The 15,062-nt window shown below is 38.4% G+C and overlaps 1 protein-coding gene across 2 annotated transcripts in view; it reads left to right on the top strand.

Annotated features, from left to right (window-relative positions):
* The window catches only part of Crebrf (CREB3 regulatory factor), a 52,009-nt gene that overhangs the window by 27,349 nt on the left and 9,598 nt on the right, over positions 1-15,062 (top strand). For both annotated transcript variants that reach the window (XM_076856334.2, XM_076856335.2), the window contains exons 5-8: positions 8,961-9,155; positions 10,732-10,921; positions 12,288-12,361; positions 13,310-13,432. In XM_076856334.2, coding sequence (XP_076712449.1) covers positions 8,961-9,155; positions 10,732-10,921; positions 12,288-12,361; positions 13,310-13,432 — 582 coding nt within the window. The remainder of the gene's footprint in view (positions 1-8,960; positions 9,156-10,731; positions 10,922-12,287; positions 12,362-13,309; positions 13,433-15,062) is intronic.

The raw sequence follows: 15,062 nt of genomic DNA, 5'->3' as shown, positions 1-15,062 counted from the left end.
CCTTCTTTCTGAGAGGCAGTCTTACTGTTTTGTCCAAGCTGGCCTTGAACTCTGACTCTTCCTGCTGCAGCCTCTCAAGTAGCTGGGACTGCAGGCATGCAGCCTTGCACCTGGCAGGGCTTCTGTTTCTTTGTGACTCAGTCTTGGTAGGATGTCTGTTCAAGAATTTATTTATTCTAGATTATCCAATTTGTTGGTGTATAAAATTACTCACAGGGTCTCTCTTGATCCTTTGTATTTCTGTGTTATTTTGTTTTTCCTTTCATTTACAACCTTAGAGTCTTCTTTTCCTTAGTCTAGCTAATGCCTTATTAATTTTATTTCTTTTTTTAAAAAACCTTCATTGATATTTTCTAATCTTTATTTCACTTACTGACATGATCATTGTTATTTCCCTCCTTCAGCTAACTTTCGGTTGGTTTCTTTTTTCTAGTTCTTGAATTGTAAAGTTTACTTGTTCACTTGAAATCTTTCTTTTTTCTTAATGTAGACATTTATTATTGTAAAATTCCTTTTTAAAACTCTTTTTGCTACAACTCATAAGTAAAATGGATAAGTTGTTTCCATTTTAATTTCTCTCAGGGTTTTTTGTTTCTTTTGTTTTTGACTCATTGGTTGTTCAGGAGTTTAATTTGTACATATTTAATTTTTTCCAATTTTCTTCTCTTTATTGCTTTCTAGTTTCACGCCATTGTGGTCAGAAATAAATTTTTTAAATAATTGGTGTGAATTTCAGCCTTTTAAATTTATTAAGACTAGTTTTGTAGCTAATTTATAATCTGTTCTGGACAATATTCTTTTTATGCTTGACAAAAATGTGTGTTCTGCTGGTGTAGGTTGGATTTTCTATGTGTGTTTTTTAGGACCATTTGTTGTTGTTGTTGTTTTTTGTTTTTTTTTTGTTTTTTTTTTTTTGGTCCTGAGGAACTAGGGAACACTTGACCACTGAGCCATATCCCAGCCCTGTTTTGTATTTTATTTAGAGATAGGGTCTCACTGAGTTGCTTAGTGCCTTGCCGTTGCTGAGGCTGGCTGTGAACTCAGGATCCTCCTGCCTCAGTCTTCCGAGCCACTGGATTACAGGTGTGTGCCACCGCGCCTGGCCCATTTGTTTTTTAGTGGTTTCCTGATTGATATTCTGTCTGGACCATCTGTCCATTTTTGCAAGTGGGTGTTTAAGTCCCCTACTGTTGTATTACATCTGTTTCTCCTTTCAGTTATATTAATGTTTGCTTTATTTTAGGTGCTCTGACACGGGTACTATATATTTATAATTGTTATACCCTTTAGTTTTTAACTGAAAGCCTGTTTTGTCCAAGTATTATTCCCCCACCCCAGGTCTTTTTGGTTACAGTTTGTATGAACTATCTTTTTCCATGTCTTTCAGTTTGCCTTCATTTATTTATTTTTTGTGGTATTTATTGAGGATTGAATCCAGAGCCCTGTACATGCTAGGCAAATGCTCTACCACTGAGTAGAGCTACATCTCCAGTCCTTGCATGTGTTTTTAAAATTGTGGGGTGTGGTGGCACACACCTGTAATCCCAGTGTCTGGGGAGTCTGGGGCAGGAAGATTACAAGTTTGAGATAATTTAGAGAGACCCTGTCTCAAAATTAAAAAAAAAAAAATAAGGATGGGTATGTGACTTAGTGGTACACATGCCCCTAAGAACAATCCAAGTACTACCAGCCAATCAAACAAACATCCAACAACCAACAACAACAAAATTAAAGTTAGTCTATTACAGGCAGCATATAGTTTATGCTTGTTTTTATTCATTTAGCTACTCTAGATCTTTTGATTGATATTGATAGGTAAGATAAAGATTTGCTATTGCCATTTTGCTAATCGATCTTCTGACTTTTTTGTTCTTTTTTTACATTCTTCTCTCTTCCTTTGTGATTTGTTGATTTTTTTTTCCTAGTGTATTTTGATTCCTTTATCATCTAATCTACTACAGGTTTTTTTCTTTGTGGGTATTATGAAGCTTAGTTTGTCTTAGTCCTTAGTTTGTTTTAAACTGATAATAGTTTAACTTCAACTGTATACAATAACTCCATTTTAACTTTGATACTTTGTTTTTGATGTCACAATTTACATCCTTTATATTTTGAATTCATTGACATATAGTTTTTAATAACTTTGCCTTTTGACTTTTGGGTTACAGATAAAAGTGTGATTTACATACCACTATTTTAGTATCAGAGCATTCCAAATTTGGCTATATTCCTACTTTTACACAGTGAGTTTTATATTTTCATATGTTTTTGTTGTTAGCTAGCATCATTTCAATGCAAAGAACTCATGTTCATGTTTTTCATAAGACCCATTTAGTAGTGATGAATTCCCTCAGTTTTTGTCTGGGGAAGTCTAGTCTTTATTCCTGAAGGACAACTTTTCCTAGTATTCTTGGTTGACAGGGTTTTTTTCTTTTAGCACTTTGAATATACTATCCTCCTGTCTTCTGGCCTGCAAGATTTCTGCTGAGAAAACCATTGGTAGTTTATAATGGTTCCCTTGTATGTAACACAGTTACTTTTCCTGTCTCAAAATTCTTCACTTTAAATTTTTAGAATTTAATTGAAATATATCTTTTTATTTATTTTTTGTATGTGTTTCTTTGATTGCAGTGTATCTTGATGGGAATCTTTTATTTTTAATCTATTAAGATTCTTTGAGCTTTACTGATCTAGATGTTCATTTCCTTTTGTAATCTGTCTGTGTCTGTCTTCTTTTTTTTTTTTTTTTTTTTCTTTTTGGTACTGGGGGTTGAACTTAGGGCACTTAATCACTGAGCCACATCCCAGCCCTTTTTATTTTTTATTTTGAGTCAGGATCTTGCTAAGTTGCTTAAGCCCTAAGTTGGCGTCAAACTTAAGACCCCCCCTGCCTCAGTCTCCTCAATTGCTGGGATTACAGGTATGCACCACTGTGTCTGGCTAAGTCAGTGGTTATTCCTTTAAATGAGCCTGCTGCCCTCCCCGTTTTTTCTGTTTCCTCTGGTATTTCTGTAATATACATATTGTTTCCCTTGATGGTATCATGTAAGTCCTATTATGCTTTCTTATACTGTTTTTCATTCTTATTTCTTCTTGTTCCTCCAACTGGGTAATTTCAAATCACCTATCTTTGAATTCACCTAATTTGAATTTCTTTCTTAAGAAAGAAATCAATGATCAAGTCTGCTTGATCAAGTCTGCTGTTGAAGCTTAGTGTGGAATTTTTTTTTCAATTTAATTCTTTAGTTCCAGAATTTCTGCTGTTTTTTCATAGTTTCTCTTTGCCGAATTTTTCATTTTTCCCATTTGTTATTTTCCTGACTCGTTTAGATGTCTGTCCATGTTCTTCTACAGTTTTCTGAATTTATTTAAGATAATTATTTTGAGTTCCTTACTGGGCAGTTCTTAGATTTCCCATTTATTTTGGGTAGTTACTGATGTCTTCTTTTTGTTTCCTTTGGTGGTATTCTATTTTTCTGATTATTTATAATCTTGTGGCCTTGTGTTGGTGTCCATGCAGTTGAAGATGTAAATACCTCTTCAAGCTTTACAGACTGGCTTTGCCATGAAAGCGCTCCACTGGTCAGCCTATCTAGAAATGGAGGCTAGCTGGACAGGTCCATATGTGGCTTGCTCATGGTGGCTAGCCTGCTACTTGGGTCAGTGGGCAGATGGGCATGATGGCTGAGTCCGTGGGGATCAGCCCTGAAACCTGGCTGACCTGGAACAGGGATGGGCATGGGCCCTGGGTGTCTATAGAGGCCATCCCAGCACTTGGAGCCAGGGATGTGGGGCTGCTCTGCGTCTGTAGCCTTCAACCTTTTTACACCCCTGATACTAGGGATAGAACTTAGGGCTTCACTTATGCTAGGCAAGTGCTCTACCACTCAACCACATCCCCAGCCCTTTTTACTTTTTATTTTGAGACAAGATCTTGCTAAGTTGCCCTGGCTGGCCTCTAACTTGCAGTCCTTCTGCCTCAATCTCCTGAGTGGCTAGGATGACAGGCATGTGCCACCATGCCTATGTCCTTTCTTTGGTTTTTCATTTTTACTTGTGTTTATTTTATTTTTGAAACAGGATCTCACTGATTTCCCAGGCTGGTCTTGCACTTGTGATCCTCCCCTCAGCCTCCCAAATCGCTGGGATTACAGGTGTGTGCCATCATGACTGGCTCTCCTTTAATTGACTTTTTTTAAAAAAAAGTTTTTAGTTGTAGATGGACACAATATTTTCATTTCATTTATTTTATTTTTATGTGATGCTAAGAATTGAACTCATTGCCTCACATGTGCTAGGCAAGCGCTCTGCCACTGAGCCCTTGATTGACTTTTATCTCCACTTTAAATTCACTGTCGGTCTTTTCACTTGGTTCCATCTTGATAAATGGGTTGAGAGTTGAAGTCCATGTAAAGAGGTCACATTGACCTCTTTACGTGTAAAGACACGTAAAGTGACAATTGTAAATTATTACATTGTAAATTGATCCCTATTTCCATTTTGTCAGCCTTTTTGACTAGCATAGAAAGAGGGAATATATTTTTGTAGTTGGTGTCCTGTCATGCCATATTCCCTTTCCTGTTCCTCATAGCAGAACCCTTGATTATGAGCTTATTGTTCTTAAGCAACCAGGCAGTGACTGTGCATTATCTGGCACTTAGCAGGGTCAAGTTCTTTTCTTGGACCTATTTAATAATGCTACTGAACGTGTGGAAGGTGTTTAAATCATCATTTCCAGTTGACTTGAAGTAAAACCCTTTTGGGTAGTATTACTTGATCAACTCTCTCAAATGTTAATGAACAACATGCTTTAATCATAAAATTAACACATTTTTGTGATATTATTCGGGTTTTATTCACATTTGCTAATGAAAATCTCCCCTTTTCTTGAAATAAAGAGCTAAGCAAGCAACTTCAGGGATATGAAAGTGAATTATTGGTGAGAAAAAGAAATTCTTTGAATCCAAAAAGTAAGGATAAACTTCCTTCCCATTGCTAGTTTTAGGGTGGGCTGAGGGTTGAGTGTGCAGCAGATGGTTTACAAAGGCCCTTTTGTGGTGACTCGCTCTCTGGATGCTGCTTCTTGGCAAATGGTTGCATCAGTTCATGATCCTGCACAGTTCCAGGAAAGGTGCAAAATGGAGTTTCAGTGCCTATTCTGGACTGACTGCCAAGTTTTAATAGAGCCTATTCTGTGGACAGGCTACAACTGTTAGGAGTCATGAAATTACATGGTTCTAAGACTAAAAGTGGGGCCCCTAGAGTGAGTTTGTTTTGTAATCCCCATTAATCATTTTCACAGTTGACTTTACCAGCTTAATGGCAGTAGTCTGCTAACCACAGATGTTTGATTAGTTTTTAAATGGTCTTCTTGACTTCCTTTTGATAGTCATATCAAGAAGGAATGATATCTTTATAGTGTTATAGCAAATGGAAATAGAAAAGGGCTTCATGAGAAATGTTGCATTAAAAAATTATTTATTAAATAAAGGTTTTTGTGAGCTGGGTGTGGTGGCCACACCTATAATCTCCTGGTTCTGGAGAGGTTGAGACAGGAGGATCACAAGTTTGAGGCCAGCCTGGGCAGTTTAACAAGACCTGTCTTAAAATTAAGTTTAAAAAGGGACTGAGGATGTGGCTCTGTGCTAGCATGGGGGAGGTCCTAGGTTCAATCCCTAGTACTGGAAAAATTTTTTTTCAAGTATCTACTTTGGGTCAGGTACTGTGTGTATTAGGTATTGGCTATACAGAGATAAACAAAACAAACATAATCCTTGTCTTCATGAAACTTAGAGTTGATATGGGGAAAGGTAATTTTTCTCCATAGTTTTTATATTGAAAAATGGATGGTTTGAGGCAACAAATTTAGTGGGGGGGGGCAGGGAAATAGGGATAGAGAGAATAGGAGAGAGAGAAGGATGGTGAATTTTTGGTATTTGCTATTAGAATATATTAATGTACTGAGTTGGAGAAAACCTATGACCCTTAACTACTTTTTGGGAAAAGGCTGGATGTGTGTGACTAAATAATACTAATAATTAATAACTAATTTGGGTAAGGCAAGAAGAAATGAAAATCTTCCTGACTGTGAACTCAACATAGAATGTGAATAAAATCCATTCAGACCATGTAATGAGTTAGGCACAGGGAAAGCAGGAAGTCCACTTGGAGGTAGACTCTGTCAGTCATGTGACCTGACTCGGACTTACCTCTGCTGGATCTTGTTACCCCTCCATGAGTGTGTGTGTTTGTACAAATGGGGTCAACAACCTCTTCCTTACCAGGTTCTTAGAAGCTTCAGATGAAACATATGAGTACATTAAGTGAGGGAGACAATATTTTGCCATCTGAGGATAGGCAAAAAAAGATGCTAGCTAAGGGAACATATAGAGTATCCAGGAACAAGTGACTCAGGGGGCTGAGGCCAGAGGATTGCCAGTTCAACATTAAATTAAAGGGCTGGGGTTGTAGCTCAGTGGTAGAGCGCTTACCTAGCAAGCATGAGGCACTGGGTTTGATCTTCAGCACCACATAAAAATAAATAAATAAAAATAAAGATATTGTATTAATATTCAACAAAAATAAATAAAAAAGCTCTGGGAATGTAGCTCAGGGGTAGAGAGTCCCTGGGTTCAATCCCCAGTGCCAAAAAAAATAAAAAATAAAAAAAAAAAATCCAGGGGATGGATTGCCTGGGAGCTATATGAAAAATATCTCTATGCCTTGGGCTGTGCTAGACTTGTGGACCAGAAGTTGTGGCCATCAGTAGGTAGGTAGAACTCTTTTTTTTTTTTTTTTTAATACCTCTGTTGAGGCATTCCTAGCTTAGTTATTAGCTTAGTTATGGTAATACAGTGCGCCCCTTGTGCCTTTTCCTAAGCTGGGTTGATATCTGGAACAACAATAAATCCTTTAATTTGAAATGAAACATAAGCACAAGTAAATAGTTCAAAGCTTTATTGTCTGTCAATTTTTTAAAAATCAGACTTTTGGGGGCTAGGGGCATAGCTCAGGTGCAGGGCCTACCTTGCATGCATGAAGCTCTGGGTTTTTGATCCCTAGTACTGAGGGGAATATTCAGACTTCTGAAAATGGTTATGTCACTCAAATAGTGCATCATTTTAAAAGAAGAACCTAAGGTTCACTGTCAAACTGATTGCTATATTTCTTTAAAGTACCACATGTGCACCAGTATATACTTCACAGGTTTGTGAAGTACACTCTGTGGTGTTCAAACACCAACAAACCACCTAATGACGTATTTCTCAGATATTTCTTACTGTTATTAAGTGACACATAATTGTATCATTCATGCCAGAATTGCCACAAAGATCTTGCCTTGACCCATTGCTCAGAAAATCATTCTGCTTTCCAAATTCATCCCTTTTTTAAAGCCATGGTTATGGAGTATAATTTTCAGTCAGATTCACTCTTCTTGCAGAGTGTGCTCCTGTGAGTTTTGGTTTTCTGCAGTCCTGGGTGTAGGTCTTGACAAACGCATGTCATCATGTAGCCACCTCCCCAGTCATACAACAGGATTGTTTGGTCAGCCCCCAGATTCCCTTATGCTCCTTTACGGCCATCCCCTTCCTCCACACCCCTCCTGGCAACCACTGTGACTCTGGCTTTGCCTTTTCCAGGATGTCATATAAATGGAATTATACTCCTGATTGATTCCTACTTTGAAGAAAACTTGGTAAAATTCTGAAATTCAGACTTTTCTCCCAAAACAAACAGATGCCATCAATTTCTTAGTGATGGTCCAGAGGAGTCTTGGTTTTTAGCAGGAAATGGTTGTTTTGCTTGGCTAGTGCTGCTGGTTTCCCTGCTGCTTCAGGTTTGGATGGTGTACATACTGTGCGTGGTCCGCCCTCTGTCCCACGTACTGAGCACTGGAGAGTACCCCTCCTTCTCTGGGGAACTTTAGGTATGTAGGGCATCCTGTATTGGGTCTAATCAACAGATGTAGTAGCTTACAATTAAGTATTTTCTGAAGCTTCTTATTAGTAAACAAAATAGCTCCTTTAAAAGTGAAGTATCTGGGTGATGGTGGCGCACACCAATAGTCCCAACTCCTTGTGAGGTCCAAACAGCAGCAGCACTTGAGCCCAGGAAAAGACGAGTGTGGGCAATGGCTAGATCTCTATCTAAAAAAAAAAAAAAAAAAAAAGTGAAGGAAATATATATTGCTTCTACTGAAATATTAGCTAGAATAGGCATATAAGTTTTTATTTGATAGGTCTGGGTGAGAATTGTCTTTTGTACGTTTCCAAAGTGGGGCTGGGTGGGTGGGTAGAAAACCATTGCTGCCTCAAAAATCAGAAGAATACACAGCTTTCGGTTGGAGATGTATTATATATATAAAAGCTAAAAGGAAGACATTTAAAAAAATCATACTATAGCTTAGTTACTAGTTATTAGCTTAGTTATGGTAATAACTAAGTTATTAGTTGGGGTGGTAGCTCAGTGGTAGAGCGCTTGCCTAGCATATGAAGACACTGGGTTCCATCCTCAGCACTATATAAAAATAAACAAGTAAAGGCATTTTGTCCGTTTACAACTAAAAAAATTTAAAACACACACACACACACACTATAGTGTCTAAGTACATTATCGATTGGAGCTTTTGACATTCCTGTAGCTGTGTTTGTTCTTTCAATCCCATGTGAAGATACTAAAAGAAGGGTCATACATCAACTTAGAAAAACCAAAGAGAAACCTAACAAAGATAAACAGTATAGTGAGCTATGTGTCTTAATCTCTGATATTTTATGAATTATAGATTTACCTTTTGAGTTACTTTATAGACCTGATTTATAATCTTTGATATGCCAGTTATGTTTTCAGATGAAAGGAAGTATCTCAGCTTACAAATAGAAGGGTCTTTTTATTTGTACTGATTAGTTTATTGAAATTTAAGGAGCTTAACAAATTGGTGGGGCCTTTTTTTTTTTTTAAAGGCTATGAAAATGATTCTGTAGAAGACTTGAAGGAAATGACTTCAATATCCTCTCGGAAGAGAGGCAAAAGGAGGTACTTCTGGGAGTATAGTGAACAGCTGACACCATCACAGCAAGAGAGGATTCTGAGGCCATCTGAATGGAACCGAGATACCTTGCCAAGTAATATGTATCAGAAAAATGGCTTACATCATGGTAAGAGGCGGGGATTGCAGTAAAACATTTAGTGTTGCTAAAAATGAGGATACTGAACCATGATGCCGGTGTGCTTTAGAGTCCAGCACTCCTGAGCCCCACTAGAGAGTAGTGTCTAGAGCTGTCCCCAGGCTGAGGGTGCCTTAGTGTCAGAGCACATGCCTAGCATGGGAGGCTTCAGGTTCAATGGATTCCCAGCACTGAAAGAAGAGGAAGAGGAACATTACCTAGAGAGACGGCATGATGGTGTGAACAGTTGTTTCTAGTCCCTTCTTATTCTACTTACCACTATCTAGGAGGCTTGTGGGCCCTGACCTGTCACAGTCACTATAACCAGAAGCATCGGTGAGAAACAAATGGCTTTAGAATCTCTCTATTCTGTACTTTTCTGGTCTCCAGATTTGAATGTAATCTGGGAGACTGGAATATCAAGGGGTGGGGAAAAGAGAAGGAAAGAAGAGAAAGGGTGGTTGTGGAAAAGGGTGGAAGGAAGAGTTAAATGGTAGAAATCGAAGACATTTACAATCTAAGGTCAGATTTTGAATTGTGAACTAAGAAAGCTGTAATTAAGTAAGAGTTTATTCTGCAAAAGTATTTTTACAGTAATTCAAAGTTTTTACCCAAAAAAGGCAGAGAGGGGAAGTACTAGGAAGCTTGGTGTTCAACAAAGACTTTAGTGTTCATTCAGGCTGCGGATTTAAGTCACAAGCATTTTTGAGGATAGGGATTTTATCTTAAGAGTATTTGTGCCTCATTTTCCCTACCATCAGCACCTGGAGACTCTTCTCTCAGTGAATAATTGTGAAATTTTTATATCCAGATTGATTTGCTACCAGAAATGAAAAGGTAAGTCTACTAGGTGCTTGTGATGAGCTCTAGAAAAGTTGTTGTTAATATTTTAGGAGTTTAGAGGACAGAGCCATCCTTTTTGCCTGCAGTGATAAGGCAAGACCCCTGGATTCTCCTGTAATGTTATGTATCAAAGCAGCTGAAGAAGAGCTTTCAAACATATTCTTTATTTCCTGTAGGATTTTTCGTCTGACACACAAATGTATATGTCTGACAAAAATTTCAGTACTAGCCTCAAAATGCCTGGGTTTGGGTAAAATGTACAAACTCTCTTCTGACCATATGTTATATCCTATCCTTGATTCTTGTCTGTAGTTGAACTTGAACTTCATTCCTGAGATTTGAGATATTTACTACTATCTTTCAAAGAGTTAAGAACCTGTTATCCTGAGGCTAAAACTTAGGGGTAGAGAAGGACTTGGAAAAGCTTGGAATTGTGCCATATCGCTTCCATTTCTGTATGCGTGCGTGCGTGCGTGCGTGCGTGCGTGCGTGCGTGTGTTTCTGGAGATGGAACCCAGGACCTTATTTATGCCAGTTCAGTGCTCTGGCACTGAGCCATACCTGCAGCCCACCCGTATAGCCAGGGGAAGGAGAGAAGGCTCACCTCTCTTGCTTAGGTTGTTAAACATGCCAGGACTTCCAACATGAAAAGGTGATGGTGTAGTAGCTGCGGAAAGTGTTCACTAAAATAATCTAACTTAAATTTCTTTTAAACTGTCTATAGGGAAATATGCAGTAAAGAAGTCACGGAGAACTGATGTGGAAGACTTGACTCCAAATCCTAAAAAACTACTTCAGATAGGCAATGAGCTGAGGAAACTGAACAAGGTGATTAGTGACCTGACTCCAGTCAGTGAGCTGCCCTTAACAGCCCGGCCAAGGTCAAGAAAGGAGAAGAATAAGCTGGCTTCCAGGTACATGCTGATAATGTTCACTCATGTGAATCAAGTCTAGGAGTGAGATTAGACCCTAGGCTTTAGTAGGAGAGGTGACCTTCAGCTCCATTCAGAAATATTTTTCTTTTGTAAATACTACAATGAGAATATTGTGTTTTTTCCTGTTAAAGTAAAAGATGGCATTTATGCTTTCTGGAAAAGGTTCTAAGGTGGAAGAGGTGAATGGATTTCAAGTGCATTATAATATAATAATTTTTTTTTTAAATTTTTGTATCGGGGATTGAACTAAGGGATACTCAACCATTGAGCCACATCCACAACCCTACTTTGTATTTTATTTAGAGCAGAGTCACACTGAGTTGCTTAGCACCTCACCGGTGCTGAGACTGGCTTCGAACTCGAGATTCTCCTATCTCAGTCTCCCGAGCTGCTGGGATGACAGGTGTGGGTCACAGTACCTGGCAACAATAGGAGATTTTTATAACTGTGTTTTCTGTTTGCTTTTTTTTTTTTTTTTAGTAAATCAGGTTTATTGAGGTATAATGTAAAAGTAAAATTCGCCCATTTTAATGTATTATAGTACAAGTTTTGACAAACATATCTAGTCATAACATTACCACCACAATTAAGATATTGAACATTTTCATTGCCTTAAAAATTATAAAATTCTCTCATCTTAGGTTCTCACCAGCTCTGCTCTGTTTTCTGTCCTTACAATTTTGCTTTTCTTGAATGCCTTATAGATGGAAGATTATGTAGCTTAGAGTTTGGCTTCCTTCATATAACATGATGCATTTGAGGTTCATCCATATGGTCTCATGGAGTAATTGTTCTTTTTTATTACTGAGTAATAGTCCTTTGCAGGGATATACTACAGTTTCCTCTGTTTACCATTTGAAGGGTTTTTGGGTTGCTTCTAGTTTTGGGCAAGTATGAATAAAACCACCATAAACATTGACTTACTGGTAGTTTAAGTGAACATAAGTTTTCATTTCTTTTGGATAGAGGACCAGGTGTATATGTTCAACTTTGTAGGAAACTACCAAACTGTTTCTCAGAGGAACTTCTATGTTTTGTTTTACATTCCCACCAGAACAGATGGGGCACTACTTGCTTCACACCCTGTATAGTACTCGGTATTGTCAGGTTTTGTTTTGCCCACACTTAATAGTTGTGTATTGGTTACAGCTTTATTTCTGAATGAGTGCTAAATTTTAAAAATTCAGTTAGATGATTATAATGAGTGTGTTTTATAATTCAGTTCCTTGTTACACACTAGTAGGCAGTGATCTTTGGCTACCATTAGAAAATGTCTGACAACAGCAAAAAAGTATATTCCAAATATTCTCATAAAAAGTGAACTAATAGCTCCTTCCTTTTGCAGAGCTTGTCGGTTAAAGAAAAAAGCCCAGTATGAAGCTAATAAAGTGAAATTATGGGGCCTCAACACTGAATATGGTAAACCTGAGTATTGAAGAATTTGATTAACCCTCTGTGAACTTGGCTGACCACCGTTTCCCTTTAGTTTTGTTGTTGTCTTTCCCCATATGCTGCCCAGTATTTGGCTAGCTGCCTTTGTGTTCATCCATTTAGTAAGCCACATGCATGCTTCATTCATTCTTGTTCTTCTCCTGGCGGGAACGTCTGCATCTGTGGCTCTGAGCCAGATCTCATGTCTGGGCTAGTAGCTGGTCCACTTGGACCACAGTCCTTTCTTCTATAATATAATGATGCTGGATTAGCCAGTTTTGTTGTCTGGTGTTAGCACTTTTCTTGAATTGATTAATGGTATTTCAACCTCTGTGTGGATAGTTTAGATCCATGTTTCCAATTTGATTGCTCATTAGAATGTCTGTGTACTTGTTAAAATACAGATTTCTAGGCTTCTCCCCAGAGCTTCTCCATTGAAATAGAACCAAGGAATCTATATCTATACATCTCTATCTATCTATCTCTCTGTATATTTTTGTACCCGGAATTGAACCCAGAGATGCTTTACCACTGAGCAATATCTCCAACCTTATTTTTTTTTTCCATTTTTGAGCAGGGTCTTAGGGCCTTCCTAAGTTGCTGAGGCTGAACTTTGAATTGGTGATCCTCCTGCCTCATCCTCCTGAGCAGTTGGAATCACAGGTGGCCCCACTCTGCCTGGCTGGGAATCTATATTTTTGTTACTCCCCAGACTACTATGACTACTACTACTACTACTACTACTCCTCCTCCTCCTCCTCCTCCTCCTCCTCTTCTTCTTCTTCTTTTTTTTTTTTTTTTTGCAGTGCTAGGGATCAAACCCAGGGTTAGGGGCAAGTGTTCTACCACTAAGCTATGCCCCTGTATCTGTTATTACATCATTAAAAGCAATTTCTTCCATGTAAGTGACATAAAGTATTTTGTTCTGTCTTACAGATAATTTATTGTTTGTCATCAACTCCATCAAGCAAGAGATTGTGAACCGGGTACAGAATCCAAGAGAGGAGAGAGGACCCAACATGGGGCAGAAGCTTGAAATCCTCATTAAAGATACTCTTGGTAAGAATAATATTAGATAAATTCACAGCCAGTAATAACATGTAGATAATATGATTGAAGGAGATATTAAAAGTTCTTTAAGGAAAAACTCAAGTGTTCTCGTAATGGTTACTCTTTATCTCTCTCTTTTATTTTCCTATGCTGTGGTTTGAACTTGAGCCTCTTGCATGCAAGTCAAGTGCTCGAACACTGAGCTACACCACATCTCATAGTTACAAAAAGAGTGATTTTGTCTTTTGATATTTAGTATTCATAAATGACTACTCTCTGCCACAATTTGTAGTTTAGGTTTAAACACTGAACTGTGTTAGTGCCTAAGAAAGAACTTGTAACAACTTGAACCTCTGTGGGGAGAAGACCCTGAGCTGCAGGCCTGCAGCTGGCACTGCAGTGGGGCATCCTTCATCGCTTGCATGTCACGGGCTTCTAGCTACCTTGGCTCTCTGGCTTCCACCCTGAACAGGTGCACAGTGTGGGGAAGAGCAGAGAGGCAGGCACCCAGAAGCCACGCTGATTGGTAGCTGGTAGGGAGGAAAGAGCAAGCCAGTGTCGACAGAAAGAATGTACAGGAGCAAATCACCCTATGGATTGTAGCATCCCAAGGGCTTCACATTCAGTCCATGAAAATCTAAAAATTAAATTCATGCAACAAAAGACTTATATACATCTCCTCTTTTCTCTTTCTTTCTCCACCCCTCCCCCCACCCCAGCACTGGGGATTGAGCCTAGTGACACTCTTCTACTGAGCTACATCCTTGGTCCTTTTGATTTTTTTTATTTTGAGGTAAAGTCTCACTAAGCTGCCCAGGCTGGCCCTGTGCTACAATCCTCCTGCCTCATCCTTCTGAACAGCTGGGACTACAGGCTGTGCTTTGCTCCCTCCCTCTGGGATTCTGTTTCTTTTTCTTATTTTTCTTTTCTTTTTTTTTTTTTTTTTTTTTTTTGTTTGTGGTGCTGGGGATTGAACCCAGGGTCTTGTGCATGCGAGGCAAAACTGAGCTATTTCTCCAACCCTCCTGTTTCTTTGTTAAAGCATTATTTTTTGTTCTTCTTGTGTCCTGCTGAGAATGGAACCCCAGGACTCAACATGTGATTTGCTACTGAGCCATTTCCCAACCCATTGTGTTCCTTTTAATTTGGTTTTAATTCCAGGAGTTAATTTTTCCTTTTATTCTAATTATTTTTTGTATTCTGTTATCTTATTTCTGAGTTTTTCTATTTCTGGTTCATTTTCTTTCATGTCTTGTGGTATTTTCTTTACTGTCTTTTAATTCATTTTGAAATACTAGTATGTTATATGTGATTTTCATCCAATTCAAGGTCTTATCTAGAGGCATCTGTTCTCTGCAGAAATATTTTTATACTAATATATTTTTTTCATAGAATACTTTTATGGGATTCTAAACTTGATATTTTTCTGTTGCTCATTTATATGCACAATTAGCTTTCCTGAACTTTTTTTTTTATTCTGGGGACTGAACTCGGGGGCACTCTACCACTGAGCCACATCCCCAGCCTTATTAGAGACAGGGTCTCACTGAGTTGCTTAGTGTCTCAACTTTGCTGAGGCTGGCTTTGAACTTGTGATCCTCCTGCCTCAGCCTCCTGAGTTGCTGGGATTATAGGCGTG

Source organism: Callospermophilus lateralis, chromosome 5 (genome assembly GCF_048772815.1).
Source record: "Callospermophilus lateralis isolate mCalLat2 chromosome 5, mCalLat2.hap1, whole genome shotgun sequence".
NCBI classification, from domain to species: domain Eukaryota; kingdom Metazoa; phylum Chordata; class Mammalia; order Rodentia; family Sciuridae; genus Callospermophilus; species Callospermophilus lateralis.
Note: the sequence above shows the minus strand (reverse complement) of the source record. Positions and strands in the feature narration are given on the sequence as shown.